Below are 16,494 nucleotides of genomic sequence, written 5' to 3'. Positions count from 1 at the left end.
ATATATATATATATATATATATATATATATATATATATAAACAGAATGAAGAAAAGACAGAAGGCAATAGACCCGCAAACAGGTTGACACACCAAGAAAGACAAGAGAGCTAGAAATGTGAATGACAACTGTGTGAGCGGGTTTGACAGAAAGAGAAATGGAGATTATGTATTAATGTGTGACAGAATGTGTTTTGCCAATCCCCATCCCCCCACACATCTCCCAGGCAAACCGCTATAATCCCAGCGGGGCAGGTCAGCGACCGGCTGACCTCCACATCCCCCTCTGCAAGAGGGTCAAAGATCCACCAATGAGAAACATCAGTCGACGCAAACAGCTTCCTTTTACTACGGGTGGCGCTTTCCTTAGCAGCACTGTTAGAAATGAACTCGCAGTAGCTGGATTTACATCTGAATCAAGATGTTACATCCATTTTTAAAGTAAAGCTAATTTAAGGAACGATTTAAAGAAACAAGCATGTCAGCATTGAGTAGAAAACAGTACATCATCATAAATGCAGCTTCAATAGCCTTGTAGTATATTGTATAATACAAAACCAAAAGGTTGGCTTGGCATTAGGGTCATAAAACACATGGCAGTGCAGGGCGCCTGTAGTTTCAGGCGAGATCAACCTGAGAGAGAAAGATCAGTGTGGCCTAATTTCGAGGCAGGAACATGTGGTTACACCTCGGATAGCAATATATAAATTAATTCAAGCAATATCTTTTCCGAATTTAAATTTTTTTAAAGACAGATTTTACTTATTGCTTATTTTTATGTAATTCACCACAAACCAAAAAGATGTATGCTTTCCCAAATTATGGCAGAGATAGGATTACTTTTTCCAGTCTGAAAGTTCAAAAAAAACCTTTAATAAATGGTTGTCACATAGAATGCAAAGCACAGTAAATGCAAAACCTCTTTTGGTTTTCATTTTGTCTTTTTGGAGCACACAGCCAACTCTGGCAGTGAAGCTACAAAGGAGGCTAACAGACAGTTTAAGCCTGTAGGTGGATGAATCAAAGCAGCAGGAAGTGTAGTTGGAAGAAAATATGACCTACCTGTGTTATGACCGTGGCTGCCGGCGCTGGTCTGCTGAAGCCACTCCTCAGTCTGGCAGATTTGGTCCCTGGTTCCAGTGGTGGCGCTCCTGTGGGACTCAGGCATCAGAGGGGGAATGGGCTTCCAAAGAGGCTTTGCCTGGAGCTGGGCCTCAGAGTCGCTCTTTTCCTGGTCATCCATCAGAGTTTCCGACACAGCCTCATCTGAAACAGAGGTCTGGACCTGGGCTTGATCAGAGGACTGGTCTGCTCTTTGGGGCTCCTCCTGTTGTGAATGCTTGCTGTCTGAAAGGAGCTGGCCTTCCTCCATCACTGTCTGACCACCGCTCTGTGGGACCAAAATTAGACATGAAAACATGAGCTACAGAAAAAGAAGGACACACATCAACAAATAAAAGGGTAAAAATAACGATTTTTATGTCATAGCATTTCATTTGTAGAATAATAAGACACAAAGATGTGAAAAATGGTGCAGTATATGTGTTGCTTTCAATCAAATAATCTCAGTGTCCCTGGGTCAAATCTGTGTGCTGAGTGGTGAGGGAAGCAGCAGACATGCTGTCTGCCACAGTTAATGCTTTCTAAATATTACCACTGGAAGGCGCCAAAGTCAGACATGTTCAATTTCAATACAGTGGCTTTAAGAAAGAGACATACAATCTAGTTGTAACAACTGTAATGATACATAAAACACACTCACACAAAATCTCATGAATTAAACTTGATCAAGAATGAGAAAAGAGTGCCAATCATGAATACATTTAGTCTTTTAGCCTTGCTGAAAAAAACAATCTATATCGTTGATGGATGAATAAGGGATGAATGAGGGGTCACAGCAGATGACAGAGAGAGTGTGTGTGTGTGTCTGTGTGTGAGAGAGAGAGATTTAATGTCTCCAGAGCACCCAGAGATTTTGAGGAGGGACATTAACCTTGTCTCACAAAGCCACCCTACAGCAGATAAGTGACTCCACACCAACATCAGTGTGCACAGATACATTTGTCTTAGTGAGTGTGTTGTAGTTTGTAGCGGTGTCTCTTGACCAGACCTCCTCTCTCTCTTAAGTCCACAATCTTTTCTCCTCTCCCCCCCACCAATTTATCCTCATTTTCTCTCTGTGCCTGTGTCTGTCTCTCTCACTCCTCGCATCCCCGCGCCCTTGAAGAGGAATAAATGACTCCACCGTTCAGGCACATTACAGCACATCACCATCGGACAAGTGGGCCACTTGGACACAAATACACTGTGCATACCATGGAATAATCCAATGACCATAAAAAGCTTAACAGTATTTTACACATGCTCAGTAAAAACCATATGTGCAGTACAACTCAAACAAACCATTACAGCAACTGAACACAAACACTTTCTATCTCAACTAGTGGATCACGTTCTTGGGGAAAAGAAGGGGGAACATGGTACCTATTTCATTAAAATCTAAAATGTCTTTATTACTATGGCAAGAAAAGAAACATTACACATTTTGACTGTCCAGTGCACAAGTAAAAGGAAGAATCAGGGAGTGCCACCATTCAGATAACATATTAATTGATCGGTCAGTCAATCAGTTAACCAGCTATTGATGCCTTTTTCTTATTGGGAAGTGGTGAGCATGAAGCATGAAAAGGGGACTGATTAGAGCAGGCGGACCAGCCATTCATTTCCACTTGCTGCTCAATAAAACAACAAGTTGGAACAAAGAATAAAATAGAAAGGTGAAACTTGGATTAAACAGGATGTATTATAATTATTATGATTGATTATTCAACATAATTAATTTTCCATATTCTTATGTCATGGAATATATCTTACATCTAAGTATGATTTCATCTGTTACTTTACCTAGTATGACTAAAGTGAAAGTGGGTAAAGTTGAGTTGTTTAATGTGCTAATAGAGAGCACACTGTCTGGTAAAATAGGAAAAAGAAAAATTCAGATGGTGCCTTCTAAATTATTCCACCTGTATTAAGTGGCATATACTGTGTAGTTGTCAGCATCAAACTGGAGTTTATCTCCACTGACACACAGAAGAGTAAAATCTGACCATTACATGATTGTAACTGTTCAAATGACTTGATCAGGTGGGGGGTGAGTTGTTTTCCACAATCTTACAGTGAAGGGAGTGAAACTGGACAATAACATCTAGGCATTATCTTTTTTTCCAGTACCTCCAGTCTGCGCAGACAGTGAGAGCTCTTCCTCCTAGTTGACTTCTGGACCTTCACCATGCTGCCAAGATTGGCCTGCTGCACCACACAGTCCTACCAGCACACTCCTGTAACCTGCAACAACACCCCACATGAGCCAAGGACCACACTTAATGAAGTACCACTGCTGCTGGATGTACTTCTAAAATCAAAAAAAAAAAATGTAATATTTAAATATATAACAACTACAGATGCTTCTCATGCCTCATTTTTGCTCCGCTTTCTTATGTATTGTTTGCTCTGTTGGCTTATGTATGGATTTACACCTAATGGGTATCTGTTACCTGCAACAACTAAACTTTTCCATGTGTGTATACATTACATGCAGCTGCACAACAACTACACACAGTACCTGCTGCATTACTGTAAAACATTTAAAAGAAGAGGATAAAGCAATGGTTACATATGGCATTATTGGAGCCACACATTTCATCATTATAAAAGCAATGGAAATGCTTTGTTCATGTGTTCATTCTCTTAACACCAGTGGTTGAAAGTAACTAAGTACATTTACTCAGATACTGTACTTAAGTGCAATTCTGAGGTACTTGTAGTTTACTTGAGTATTTCGATTTCATGCTATTTTATACTTCTACATTACTACATTTCAGATATAAATATTGTACTCACAACAATGATTTACGAGCTATTGTTACATTTCAAATTAAGATTATACACACAAAAGAAATGACCGACTTATAAAATATGATCGATTGTAACAGATTAAACAACCAAATGTATATGAAGCAGTTAAAACTAACTGCCCCTTGATCAACAACATCATTAAAACACCACTTACATATCATAACAACACTGTATAGACTCTGCGTTAAGAGAACTTTTACATTTTGATTGCCAGAGTTTCACTTGTAATGGAGTAATATTGTACTGTGGCATTAATACTTTTACTTACCTAATCGATTTAAATACTTCTTCTACCACTGCTGGAAACTAACCGTGTAAAAACCTGAACTTTACAGATTGGAAATGTCACCCAATTTCCCAAAATAAGTATGCGTGATTTGAAAGACCTTTGCATTTCAAACATGCAGCAAACATAACAATTTTGTATTTACCAGCTGTAGAGTACTTAAAAAACACTAAACTGGATCTAAATATAAAAACAGAATTGAATATTTTAAAAAGGTCAAAGTAATGGTTTCCCAAAATGCTAAATCTGCTGGTTATATTGCTGGCAGGACAATTAAACCCATGTTACCTGCACCATTTTTCTGTATGAGGCACACTGTCCCCATGTGCATTTAAAATGAGTACTCTAGCCTTACTAAAATAAACACTAATGTGTTTTCCTAGAGGACCTTCCAGCCCTAGGATCATTGTTATATGTGGATCTGCATTGAAAACATTAATAACAAAACATTTGTATGCAAATTAATACTGTTGTGGTCAACATACACACTCACACACACAAAAAAAACTTACTTTTGGCATATTAGAGAATCAATGTGAGGGTGGACATTTTTAACCACTTTTCGTTATGTTGTATCTCTTACTGAGCATTAAATTAAGATTCCTGGGGCAATTACATTCTTAATATGAAAAGTAGTCTATGAGCTTTCACTTATTAATCTTGTGTAAATCACTTTTGATAACCCTAACCTTCATCTAAAAATGTGTGCTTTATTTTATTATATTTTAATTATATTACAGCATCAAGGGTAAAACATTCCTTGCTGCCCTCTAGTGGTTGTTCAGGTTACAACAGCTTGGTCCAACTCAGCCACAGGCACCTGACCCAACACCAGCACTCAGTTCTACTGGTTCAGTATAACATGCTTTAACTGCACTATGGCTATGGAACAGCCTCACTGTTTTCTGATGCGTTAACCTTTGTCATACCTACTAACTACACAAGGCCAGCATTAGCTGCCACCCAGGTTAGAGGACCAACGGATAACTCTAGACATCAGGAAATTCCCCAAGAGTTAAATGTTGGTTAATTAGATGAGCTTTAAAAGACAGATGCCTTTTTGGGTATTACATCCAATGGTGTCTCAGACACAAGCAAACAGCAGGACAACACCAAAGAACTGAGCAGAATATGGGAAAGGGAAAAGCACTGATTTTTGATTAAAATAAGATAACATCTCTTCTGTACCTGGGGCCGACATACATTGGTTTTTTTATGGTAAACTATTGTTAAGTAATACATACAATACGTAAATACATAGACTAATAGCTAAAACAAATCAGTGGGCTTTTCAAATACAAGAAAACTTAGATTCAAAAAGAATACAAGAAAATCTGACAGATACAGTACACAGTTTAAGAAACTGAACAGTGGAGCCTGTGCCTACACCTACAGTGAAGTTACATTAAAAGTAAGGGGGTCGGTAATGTCACGTTTGATGATACAGCCAATGTCATGTGCACGCAGGCGTATCGCCGCCTGAGTAGATCTGTAGTTCCACTTGATCTCCAGCAGAGGGCGACAAAGCTTGTGCTTAAAATGTTTTGCTGGTTGAAAAGTTTTGTAGTCTACTGATGTCTCCAAAAGACAAGACGCACAGAGTACAGGGGAACACAGTCAAGGGGCCACAGAGGGGTTTCCCCAATGTATGTCTCAATGTGATTTAGCTGTACTGTTTCACTAACATATGCACATAGATGGAGTACAGCCTGGTAATTAAAGTAGCTGAAGCAAAGAAGAGCAGGAGAGTGGGGGTGTGCAAAAAAAATTGATTTACATTTGCACTGCGATTCAAGCTCTAGGCTACAGATTCAAAATTGATTCATAGAATTCAAAAAATATATTCATATATTTAAAGTATTTTTTTTCCTTTTGTAATGACGTGTATACTATCACATGGGAAAAGTACATTTACATACTGTGAATAATTATTTTTTTTTAATTGAGAAATGTTTTTGAATCGTGATATTTTCTCAATTTTGCACCCCTACAGGAGAGATGATTACAATTCAACACAGCAGCTACACAACTTCCCCAACCAGATTATCTGCTACAACATTGTCAACACAAAGCCGTTGTGTACATGAAAAGACAAAGGTCAGATTGCTCTTATTGTCCTGTAATGGGAAATTAAAGTATTTATCACACACGTATGGTCCTGAACAAACTATCATTGTGAGTAGGGAATTCTTGCACTGACTTAAAAAAATGTAACATGTATAGTTTGTTCCTGAATTTTAAAAACTCATTTTTAGTCCATTATAAGGATTCTTTCTTTTAAATGTAAGGTTTGACACATAAAACAATATGCTTTAGTAGTGAGGATGAACCAATTTAGAACGATGTGTGATGACATGACAGCAGAGGCTACTTGTGATGGAGCTGTTACTTTACAGACACACACAACTGGAGTTGAGCGTCACATGAAGTAGAGCAGACATGGGAATGTTCAAAACAAATGCGGGTAATTAAAGTTGCTCTTAACACAGGCAGATCTGACACCTAGCACCACAAACCACAACAGCATCAAATTCTGTGTCAAGGGTTAAAACATCAGAGAGATGCTACAGTTGGAGTCTGATTAGGGGACTTCATTCCTGAGCTCTGGATAGCCTTGTTGAGGTTTAACTGTAATGAAGACCATTCATTTAAACAGAAATATTTGATTAAAACTTTTTTTGGGGGATATTAATGCATTATGCACCAGGTTATATTTTATCAGGAGGGGAGATTATCACTAACCATTAACTAAAATGGCAAATTAGGACTTTGACCAGAAAGTCGGTCTACCCTACCAACTCCTTAAGTCAGGAAACTGCATTTAATGGTTCAATGTTTTTATTACAAAATAAAGCAGATTTTTAATTGGTATAATACTCAAAAGGCAATGATACATTGCAAAATCAACTTGACTCATACCTCTGTTACCCCTCTCCAATCAAAGCATAAAACCTCCCTGGGTAAATCTGTAAGTAGTTTGCATGTTCTCCTCACTTTCCCTCCACTGACTAAAAACATCCAGCTCTGGTGAAGACTCTACATTGGTCTTATCTGTGACCATGAGCTTGAGTGAAACTGACTGTTAGCTCTGTCGCCCCTGATGACCTGTTGAGGGCGTTTCTCAGCATTTCACCTGATGCATGTTGGGTTACAATCTAGCACCCTGTCAGAGGAATAAGCAAGTACCTGAAATTAGTGGTGTAACGGATCACAAAACTCACGGTTTTGAGCGCATCCCAGTTTTGAGTCACGGATCGGATACATTTTTGGATGAGCACAAAAAAGTGGGAATTTAAATGATTTCATAAAAATGCAATTACATTTACTTCCAACAATAATGACTTCTTTCTCCAGTAAATTGCAGTTAAATGACAAAAACAGATGATAAAAGGAATCATCTACAGTGAAATACAGTCACTTTACACCGTTTACAGTTTAGCTGTCAGCATTTTAACGGTGTTTAATCCAGCTACTAGCTAACGGTAGGTTAACGTTACCCAGCGTTTACTAGCGTTGACATGTAGCAATGCTTCTGTTGCCTGGAACGTCGGATTTGGAGCATTATAGAGCAGCGTAGACATTGGCATAGAAATGAGGCACAGAATTTCGCATTATATACCGTTCGTTAAGGAACCGGTGCGATATAAGCACCAGATTTTTCCCACTGCAGAGCTATTAGAAACATATGAACATAAAACATGTATCAAGTTCAGTCATCATATTCGATGACCACTTTGTTGTATTATGTGAAATTGCAAAGTATTAATACTACAGCCGACAATAATGTATCATCAGAGCGATGTTATACAGGTCATGTGACATTCACGGAGATACTAAATAAGAGAATTTACAGTCGGGTGCAACAGAGGCTGACACTTTGGCTACATTAAACGTGTAATGTATGCGGACTGTATCTTTAACTGGCTACACCTGCAGCGCACACACACCGTACGTCGCGACCAAGACGGTGAGCTTTTACTTTGGGACTGTTGTCGTTTCTTCAGTTTTTTGGCGCCAACACAGCGCTGTGAGACATCAATCTACTGTCAGCTGTTATCAGAGGGCGCAGGTGACAGGAAACAAGAAATAAAAACACAAACTCTCAAAACCAAAGTAACAATATGCTCACTTACAGTCATTAACTTGTTTCCTGTATATCAGTAATTTGATTTAAAAGACATATTGACACTTTATGATCCATTTCTGTGTAAAAGGGTCGCACACACCACGTGTACAAAATATAAATAGAAGACTGTCCTATTTTTATTTTTTTTTACACACACTGGTAGAGCGGATCTCTGCGCCGCATACGCACCACTACACACTGCTCTTGTGGCCAGTGCAGCCAGTTTAATTGATAATAATAATAATATTTGTTTTAGAATATATATATATATATATATATATATATATATATATAAACTAAAATGTTATTAATTTTTATTAATATTTTTTTTAACTCTAAATTCAGTTAAATTGAGGCATTAGTCAAGTCGATTAAGTGTTTTTTCCCCCTATGAAGAAAGGTGCCTTACAATTATAAAAAAACTTAGATTCAACAATAATATAAGAAAATCTGACAGAAACATTGAACAGTGGAGCCTGCGCCTACACCTACAGTGACGTTACATGACAACAGTGACAGTGAAAGTAAAAGCTTGGTAATGTCACATGCTTGATGATACAGCCAATGTCCTGCGCACAGCAACACTTGTGAACTTCCTTCATATCTATGAAATTAATGCCACATATTCTCTTAAATCACTTGCACATGCCATCTGTTTGTACGAGCAGTTCTTTCATGACGCCCAATGACTTAGTCTGGGCAGGATAAGAAAGGTATGTTACAATCACAACCAAAAAAGTGACTTTACTGCCTTCATTTACATCTATAGTACTATCAATTGCTAGGTTTGTCTTCAAATTCTGAGTCCAACAATAGCCTAATTACTTTGTTGAGAAGTGTTTCATAAAAACCTGACAAGCAGCAGCATGCCATTGCTGACCATGACTATCTGAGACCATACACAACACGCTATTAACTCACTTTTGAAGAGGCTATATGTACAGTACAAAAGGTTTAAAACAAACACATCTAGCCACACAAATGCGCCCAATACGCTCACCCACTGACATGAGGGACTCTTCCGTTTCCATGGCAACAGACAGACATGGTTGTGAAGTAGCAACTCCTGTTCTGACTCAGGTAATAGGTGTCCTGGGCTCAAACTGAGGATTTGAGGATGGTTTGCATCTACGGTCCAACTCCTCAATTTACAATCCACTTACTGCTTAATACGGGATGCTTGTAATGTTGAAAGATAAGAAATGTAAGATTAAGTTTATTGCTGTGCTAATTTCAAGTTATTCTATAGAAACAAATGCCAAAACATGCCAAAGTCTTCTGAGAACAGTTGAACATCATTCATATTTTGTTACAAACTTCAACTATTGTTTAGGTGTTAAGCTTAATACTTAATTAAAGCAGTGATTATTGATGTCCTGACCTTTGATTTTAAGAAACACATCAACACAACAAATGAAGAACTGAAACGTGATTTTATTCTGTTGTGCCGTGCAATATGTGAGAAAGAAAGGTATTCCCTGTTCTACACAAGCTGAAAGACCAATTTTAAGAGACACATTTAAAAGTTTATTTTCACATATGTACCCTTCTCAGCAAAAATCCTACTTCCTTTGGTCAATATTTCACAAATACACCAAGATACCAATCTTCTCCAGTGCTACATATTTATAAGCAAATATATTTAAGTTTCATCTCCAGTGATAATCCAATGAATTTTGTTTATGCCAGCTAGAAATCAATCTGTCAAAGCGTTTCCCTTTTTGGGAAGACAAATCCTTGTTTTCCCTATCAGAGGAAACAACTAAGGTAAGTTCATGTCAGAAGAGCAGAACTTTCTCTTCTTTGGAGCTTCAGCTTCTTTGCCGCCTACCCCATAAAGAAACATTAGCATGTAATGTTTCATTATGTAAGAGTGTGCATGTATATACTGTATGCATACATGTATGTATGCGTTTAAATGTTTGTGTGGTTCTTGAGCCAAATAATGTGTGTCTGCAATCACCACTGCCTTCTCATAGTTATTTCCGATGGTTGTGTGGGGGTGGACTGACAGGACTTCCTCCTAATGGAGGGACACCACACTCACTGGCATGATGCTGACTGCTGGCACACTCACCAGGGATTCCACCTGACCACAAGATAGGATGGGAACAATGCTGTGGCCTACTGACAGAGTTCCCTTGCACTTAAAAACCTGCCTTTTCTCTGGGTTTTTACTGAATGGTTGACTTCCTTTTCTGTGGCTCTGACCTTTTACCTACTTACTTAAGGTTCACCTAATGTTGGAAATCTGGGAAAATGAAGAGTACTGTCCTGTTGTACTCTGTCATCCGGCATATCAAGTTATGTATGTATGCATGTATGTTTGTATAAACACACACACACACACACACACACACACACGTATATATATGTTCTAAAAACATACAGTACATACATAAAGTACACTCAATATAATTACACAACAGGGGGTGACCTCTAGCTCACCCAGTAAGAGCGTGCGCCCCATGTAGGCTGGGGCCGTCGCAGCGGCCCAGGTTTGAATCCAACCTGTGGCCCTTTGCTGCATGTCCCCATCTCTCTCCCACCTTTCCTGTCTATCCACTGTAACTCTAAAAACATAAAAGGGAAGAAAAGCCCCAAAAAATTATCTTAAAAAAAAAAATTACACTACACCATCTCTGTGCACAACAAAATAACCAAAGGAGCTGTTTCCAAATGGGACATTTTAAAAAAACTCTCATCTATTGTGTTTCCAAAGGTATCACTGTGTGTGAGTTTGACAGGACAGAGGTCTTTACCACAGAGTGAATGACATACAAATGTAAAAACAGCATGCGAAGATGTTAAATATGCTAAACTCTGCTGACAACTGTATTAGGAAAACTCACAAATCACTGTGGCAACAAATCATACTCTGCAGAGATTTTGTTGCAAATGTGGAAATACCTGAGGGGTGCACACACAAATTACACACATATGCAGAATTGTGTGCTCACGTACACCAACCTATACAAATACTATTCGGTCTCCCGAAGAGCAAATTTTACAATCTACAAATATTTAATTGCTCAACAAAGTTTACAAGAGCAAAACATATGCTGTTTTAAGGTCTGCAATAAGCTGCACTTGTTTTTCTGTGATAGCTTTCATCACCCAATCACAGCAGAAAGCACTTGGTGGCAGGACAGTGGGTATCCAAACGGTTGGTTATTTGCTATTTGATCTTCAAAAACAAATACAAAAGGAAACTTCTGCACAGTACGTAAAGTCTTGATTCAAAGCAGGTACATTGGAGCAACGTCAAGGGATGCAGTAGCAGAGTGTGAAAAGGGAACAGAGATTTAAATAAATATTGACATGGGAGATGCGTAAAGGACATTTTCATGCCAGGTGTGTGGATGAGCAGCATATGATCTTTGAAATCTAGCCTCTAAAATCCCATGTAAATGTATAATTAAGTGCTGTATACGGTAATGTCAACATTAAATAGCAAAGCAAAAAACAGCAATTCCTGTGATATCCACAAGGTGTTATAAAAAAACATATCAACTGAGAATGGCACCCTGTAATGACAACCGAGTGTGATGATAACAGACTACTGAACGGATCTTCTCCAGGTAGCCGGAGCATGCTCTGTCACAATGGGCAGAAAGAGGTTCTTTGTTGACATGTCGAGCTGCTGGAAACTCAGTGTCCACATTTACCAGTCACAGCACAACAAATGTTTAGTTTAGAAAGGTGTTCCTTCTAACTGGTGTGTCACCTATCAACAATATGTATGACCACAGCTTCCTGGCTTGCAGATAATAAGACTGAGTTAACTGCCTTATTGGATAACTGTAGTTGACTTACTTATTGACTGGCTGATGCTGATTTTCTGGTTGCCTAACTGGATGGATATCTTAATTAATGTCTGTCTGTCTGTTTGTTTGTTTGCCTCACTGACTGGTTATATGACCGGCAGGTTAATGGTTTGTTGACTGACTTAACTTAGCACATTGGTTTGATAAGCTGACTCCGTGACTGAACACAGCACTACATCATTTAACTGACTGAATCATACAGTGACATCATTAAACTGTTGCAGTCAACATGATACCTGGAAAACGTTTATCAGGGAGTAAAACCAGGCAGTCCTGGCTGCTGTTTGAAATAAGAAAAGACTGATCTCAGGTTGCTATAACCCCAAATCTTATGAGATGACGGGAGGCAGAACAACACATACAAAGTATTTGACATATGCAAACCAATTCTTTAACTTAAGGCCAATGTGTCTTTCCATTGTATTTTCGTTCCACCAGGTAATTTCCTAGTTACGCATTCATATTCCTCCCTAAGGTTAGACTGACCATCTCCATTGTGTCAGAAATACTCATGTACTGTGTTGTAAAGTGTTTAAAGGGGATGATGGTAATGGGCTTGATCTGAACTAATAAACTTTACAACACATGTACAGTAGAACCATCTCAACATCTGAACTTAGACTGAGCCATGTTCTCTTTCAACATGCAATGCAAAATACGTTTCCAGTCAAATAACCATACTGTAAAATAACACCCATGTGCAGGTTGCCCTAATGAACCTTGAATTGAAACATACATTATCAAGGATAAAAATAGCCCATGACTCAGGCCTTCTGGGGTGAATCTCTACCTTAGGGAACATATTTCTGGGGTTTGGGTAGCTGTCTCTGTTCCTTGATTTGGTTTTCATCATCCCCAGCTTTTAATAAAGCACAGGAAGGGGACACTGTCAGCTAAATTAAAAAAAATAATAATAAAAAAATCAAGGAAATACAAAACATATGCTTTGCAAGAAAAAAATGTTTCTGCAAAATTAGAATAGATGTCTAGTTGGTATATTAAATTGCACAAATCAAATTGGTATATATTTGAATTATTTTAACAGTATAACTTTGCAACAGAATAAATACCTCTAATGCTGCATTTGGATATTTTAGTCATATTCTCTAAAATAGTGATATTATTTTTATATTGAATGCTTACTACAAGCCTGTCATATCATTAGAATAAATGTTATGGTACCAGAAAGTTACAAATCAACCGGTATAATTGATAAAATATAAAATGCTAATCTTTCCCTCCACACCATAACTTAATTATTTCAATGCTGACTGAATCAGCAGTTTCTAGTTTGAGAATTTCAGGACTTTCTGCCTTGTGAATAAGTTCTGAGCTCTGGTGGATGAAACCATGCGCAGAACCCAAAAGCGCAACAGCAACAAATAAAATGTTTCAGGACATAAACGCCCTGCTCATCTCCATAGCAAAAACGCGTGGCGCGCTGTGGATGTAATAAAAACGACGCGGGTGTGTATCCAGTGTCCAAAATATAATCCAACCTTATTCTCTGCGCTGTTAATAAATGTTTACGGCCATATAATCACGATCCTGTGGAAAGACATTTATGCACACATGATTGACTCCATAATAACCACATGCACCGAGCACCATGAGGGAAGGGAAGGACCGGACGGATATATTCCTCTCCGGCTGGCCTGTCGAGCCCTGAAGCAGGTTAAGTGTGTGTACGCATCCACTTACGCATCCCAGGCAGGGCGAATGAAACCTTACCATCCCGAAAAAAACTGCGCGATCTTCCGTGTTGATACAGAATCCCAAGTCGGTGCACTACTGGAGAGTGGAAGCGCACGGCGTTTGTTGCCGCCGGGGTCCGTGTCTATTGGTTCCCTTTCAGCTGGGGCAGCGTCAGCACACACACACACACACACACACACACGGTCTCCATTTGCAACTCCATCGCCCCCCATGGGCGTGCGAGGCCGCGGGCTGTGACGCAAATGGCACTGGGTGATTTGCAAATGACATATCTTCCTAATTCAGTGTCGTCGCCACGGGGACTGATCCAATTGACAAGATATTGCACACAAATATCCATCGGATGGTGGATGACGAGAAATTAGAGGCGGATAAGCAGTTCGCTCTACGGGGATGCGGTTGCATAACTCAGGAAACTTAATAAAAATGTGCACGGAGCAAACGATGTGCAGTCTCCATGGCTGATGTTTTGACGTTGTTTCGATTTGATCGTGGTGGCCTGTACCATAACACTCAGCACACAATCAGTCCTCGACTTTTGGTCACAGGAAGAACCAAGCAGAGCATACACAGGGAACCGAGTGGCCTCGCTATGGTGGATGTGTGGTGGCCAGTGCTAGGACGCATGCACGTACGGAGAAAGACAGGACAGCCGGAGTGGGACTTAGGATCGCATTCACAGGCCATAAAGGGCCCGCATGAATACTATTGTGCTCTTGTATCCAACAGTCCCCAACTATTTACAAAAGGTTGGCCAGCACACACAAAAAATATCGCGGCGAAATGGTGGCGGCGGTTACAGCAGCTGCCACTGTGCTCTGCGCCAAGCAGCAGCACAATCATTGCGCAGCGCCGGACTTCCCCAGTTTTGTGCAAACTATGTGATTCGTCCAAAAGACTTTTATTTTTACCTCATTCAGGATGTCCTCGCCTGGCAAGCAGCGAGCCAGAGCGCATGGCAGTCGCCATTCTCATGGCACGATTTGCATCGCCCCCATTATCCCCGAAAATCTCTTTTTACACGGTTGTATTTTCAGCTTAAAAAACAATATTTTGAGCAACAGTGGGACAGCTTGACTTAATCAAAGGAAAAGTCAAGTACAAAATGTACATATAAACCGTAAAAGAGAGGCCCCTCATAACGATTGCAGCATGGCAGAGGAGTGTGGCGTAAAAACGAGCTAACCCGGATAAAATACACACAAAGACAAGGTACAGTGCTCCCATAAATTACGTCCATCACCACCCTGGTAATAACACTAAACCATCCCTGGTCATTTGGATAAGCCTAGAGCCGGTAAAGATGGCATTACCATGAATGTACAACGCTGCGTTTTGCGGCTCCGTGCCACCTTTTCCAGAAGCAGCTTGGCGCACAGGACCGGTGACCCTTCCATCTTTGCGCGTCCTTCTACCGAGCGAAATCTCGAACTATGTCATGTTTTGACGAGTTACGGTTGAATACAACACATTGTAGTAGGTGATTCCATATTTGAAGAGGGAAACGCTACATGTAAAGGCTGCTACAAGTCTCGGAAACTATTCCTCTCCCCACCGCGGCCAGGCAGAAACAAGAGGGCGATGACGCCATTTTCTGCAAAAACAACCACGCTCGGGAAGCCAAAGCGAAGGAGGTTTAACCCGCTCCGCAGCCCTCCAGTCCCACTAAAACGTATTAAAAACAAGTCCTTACCTTGTATTTGTTGGATGTGTGGTGGAATAGTGTGTTCGACGAGGTAAAACTACGCGGTCGTGGCTACTTCGAGTCCGGAGATTGTTTATTTCGCCTCCCAGCGTCCCCGGTTCACTCTGAACAAGTTCGTCTGCGAGCCGCTGTCTTTGTGCACCCAGAGGAGCCTCATAGCATCAAACCAGTCTCTGCGCAAAGGTGCACCCTCTACGTCCGATTTCAGCTGGAAATGTCGACACTTTAGGGCGACACTGTGAAAAATAGGATAGACTGGACCTCTTTAAATTAAGAAAACTTTGATTAATATCCAGCTTTTGGCCCAAACCCACGGTTGTAGTGCTGATTTATCCCCCAAAACGCACAACTTTAGAGGAACACATAGCTCTCCACAAGAGTCCACGACGCTAGTTTACGCAAAATAAAACAGGTGGAGACACCCTCTCAAACCTTAGCTAATAGGATACGGTAAAATAGTCTACTTTATATTACCAATTCAATACTTAGGCCTACTCATTCGTCAGAGTAGCACAAAGATGACTCAACTTAAAGTGATATTCAGAAATGTGTGGCCAAAAGTTGTGGCATTTACTCATTACAAATATACACATTTTGTATAGTCCAGGGGTTCACAATGTTCTCCAAAAAGAGGGTTCGAAAGACATTGGACAATAGATATACATATAGTAAAATTTACTCAAAAGAACCACATCTGAAAAGTTTAAATTTCCCTCAATCAAAGAACAAAAATATTATTTTTTAACTTGTTCAACAAACTTCCTGCACTGTGCAAAGGAAGAGTTAATGAACCATCCCCTCATGATGTGTGTGTGTACCCACTGAAGTCCCTCCTGGGACCCCTTAACTCTGCAGTGGCTAGCTTAATTCGTCACAATGCTGATTCCAGTGGTTTTAGTCTAACTTTGAAATCCCATGCA

At 39.8% G+C, this 16,494-nt stretch overlaps 1 protein-coding gene across 5 annotated transcripts in view; it reads right to left on the bottom strand.

Annotated features, from left to right (window-relative positions):
• znf800b (zinc finger protein 800b) overlaps positions 1-16,494 on the bottom strand; it is a 32,907-nt gene that overhangs the window by 15,508 nt on the left and 905 nt on the right. Inside the window, exons 1-3 of one of the 5 annotated variants that reach the window (XM_032505280.1) lie at positions 15,563-15,844; positions 3,231-3,344; positions 1,062-1,389 (exon numbers count right to left, since the gene is read on the bottom strand). In XM_032505280.1, the coding sequence (XP_032361171.1) occupies positions 1,062-1,389; positions 3,231-3,290 (388 nt within the window). In that variant the 5' untranslated portion in view covers positions 3,291-3,344; positions 15,563-15,844. Of the gene's footprint in view, positions 1-1,061; positions 1,390-3,230; positions 3,345-13,854; positions 13,964-15,182; positions 15,203-15,562; positions 15,848-16,494 lie in introns of those variants that run through there. The other 4 variants (XM_032505282.1, XM_032505284.1, XM_032505281.1 and 1 more) reach the window with 4 other exon arrangements.

The sequence above is a fragment of the Etheostoma spectabile genome, chromosome 23 (assembly GCF_008692095.1).
Source record: "Etheostoma spectabile isolate EspeVRDwgs_2016 chromosome 23, UIUC_Espe_1.0, whole genome shotgun sequence".
Lineage (NCBI taxonomy): Eukaryota > Metazoa > Chordata > Actinopteri > Perciformes > Percidae > Etheostoma > Etheostoma spectabile.
The sequence above is the reverse complement of the archived record's forward strand: the minus strand, read 5'-3'. Positions and strand labels throughout refer to the sequence as shown.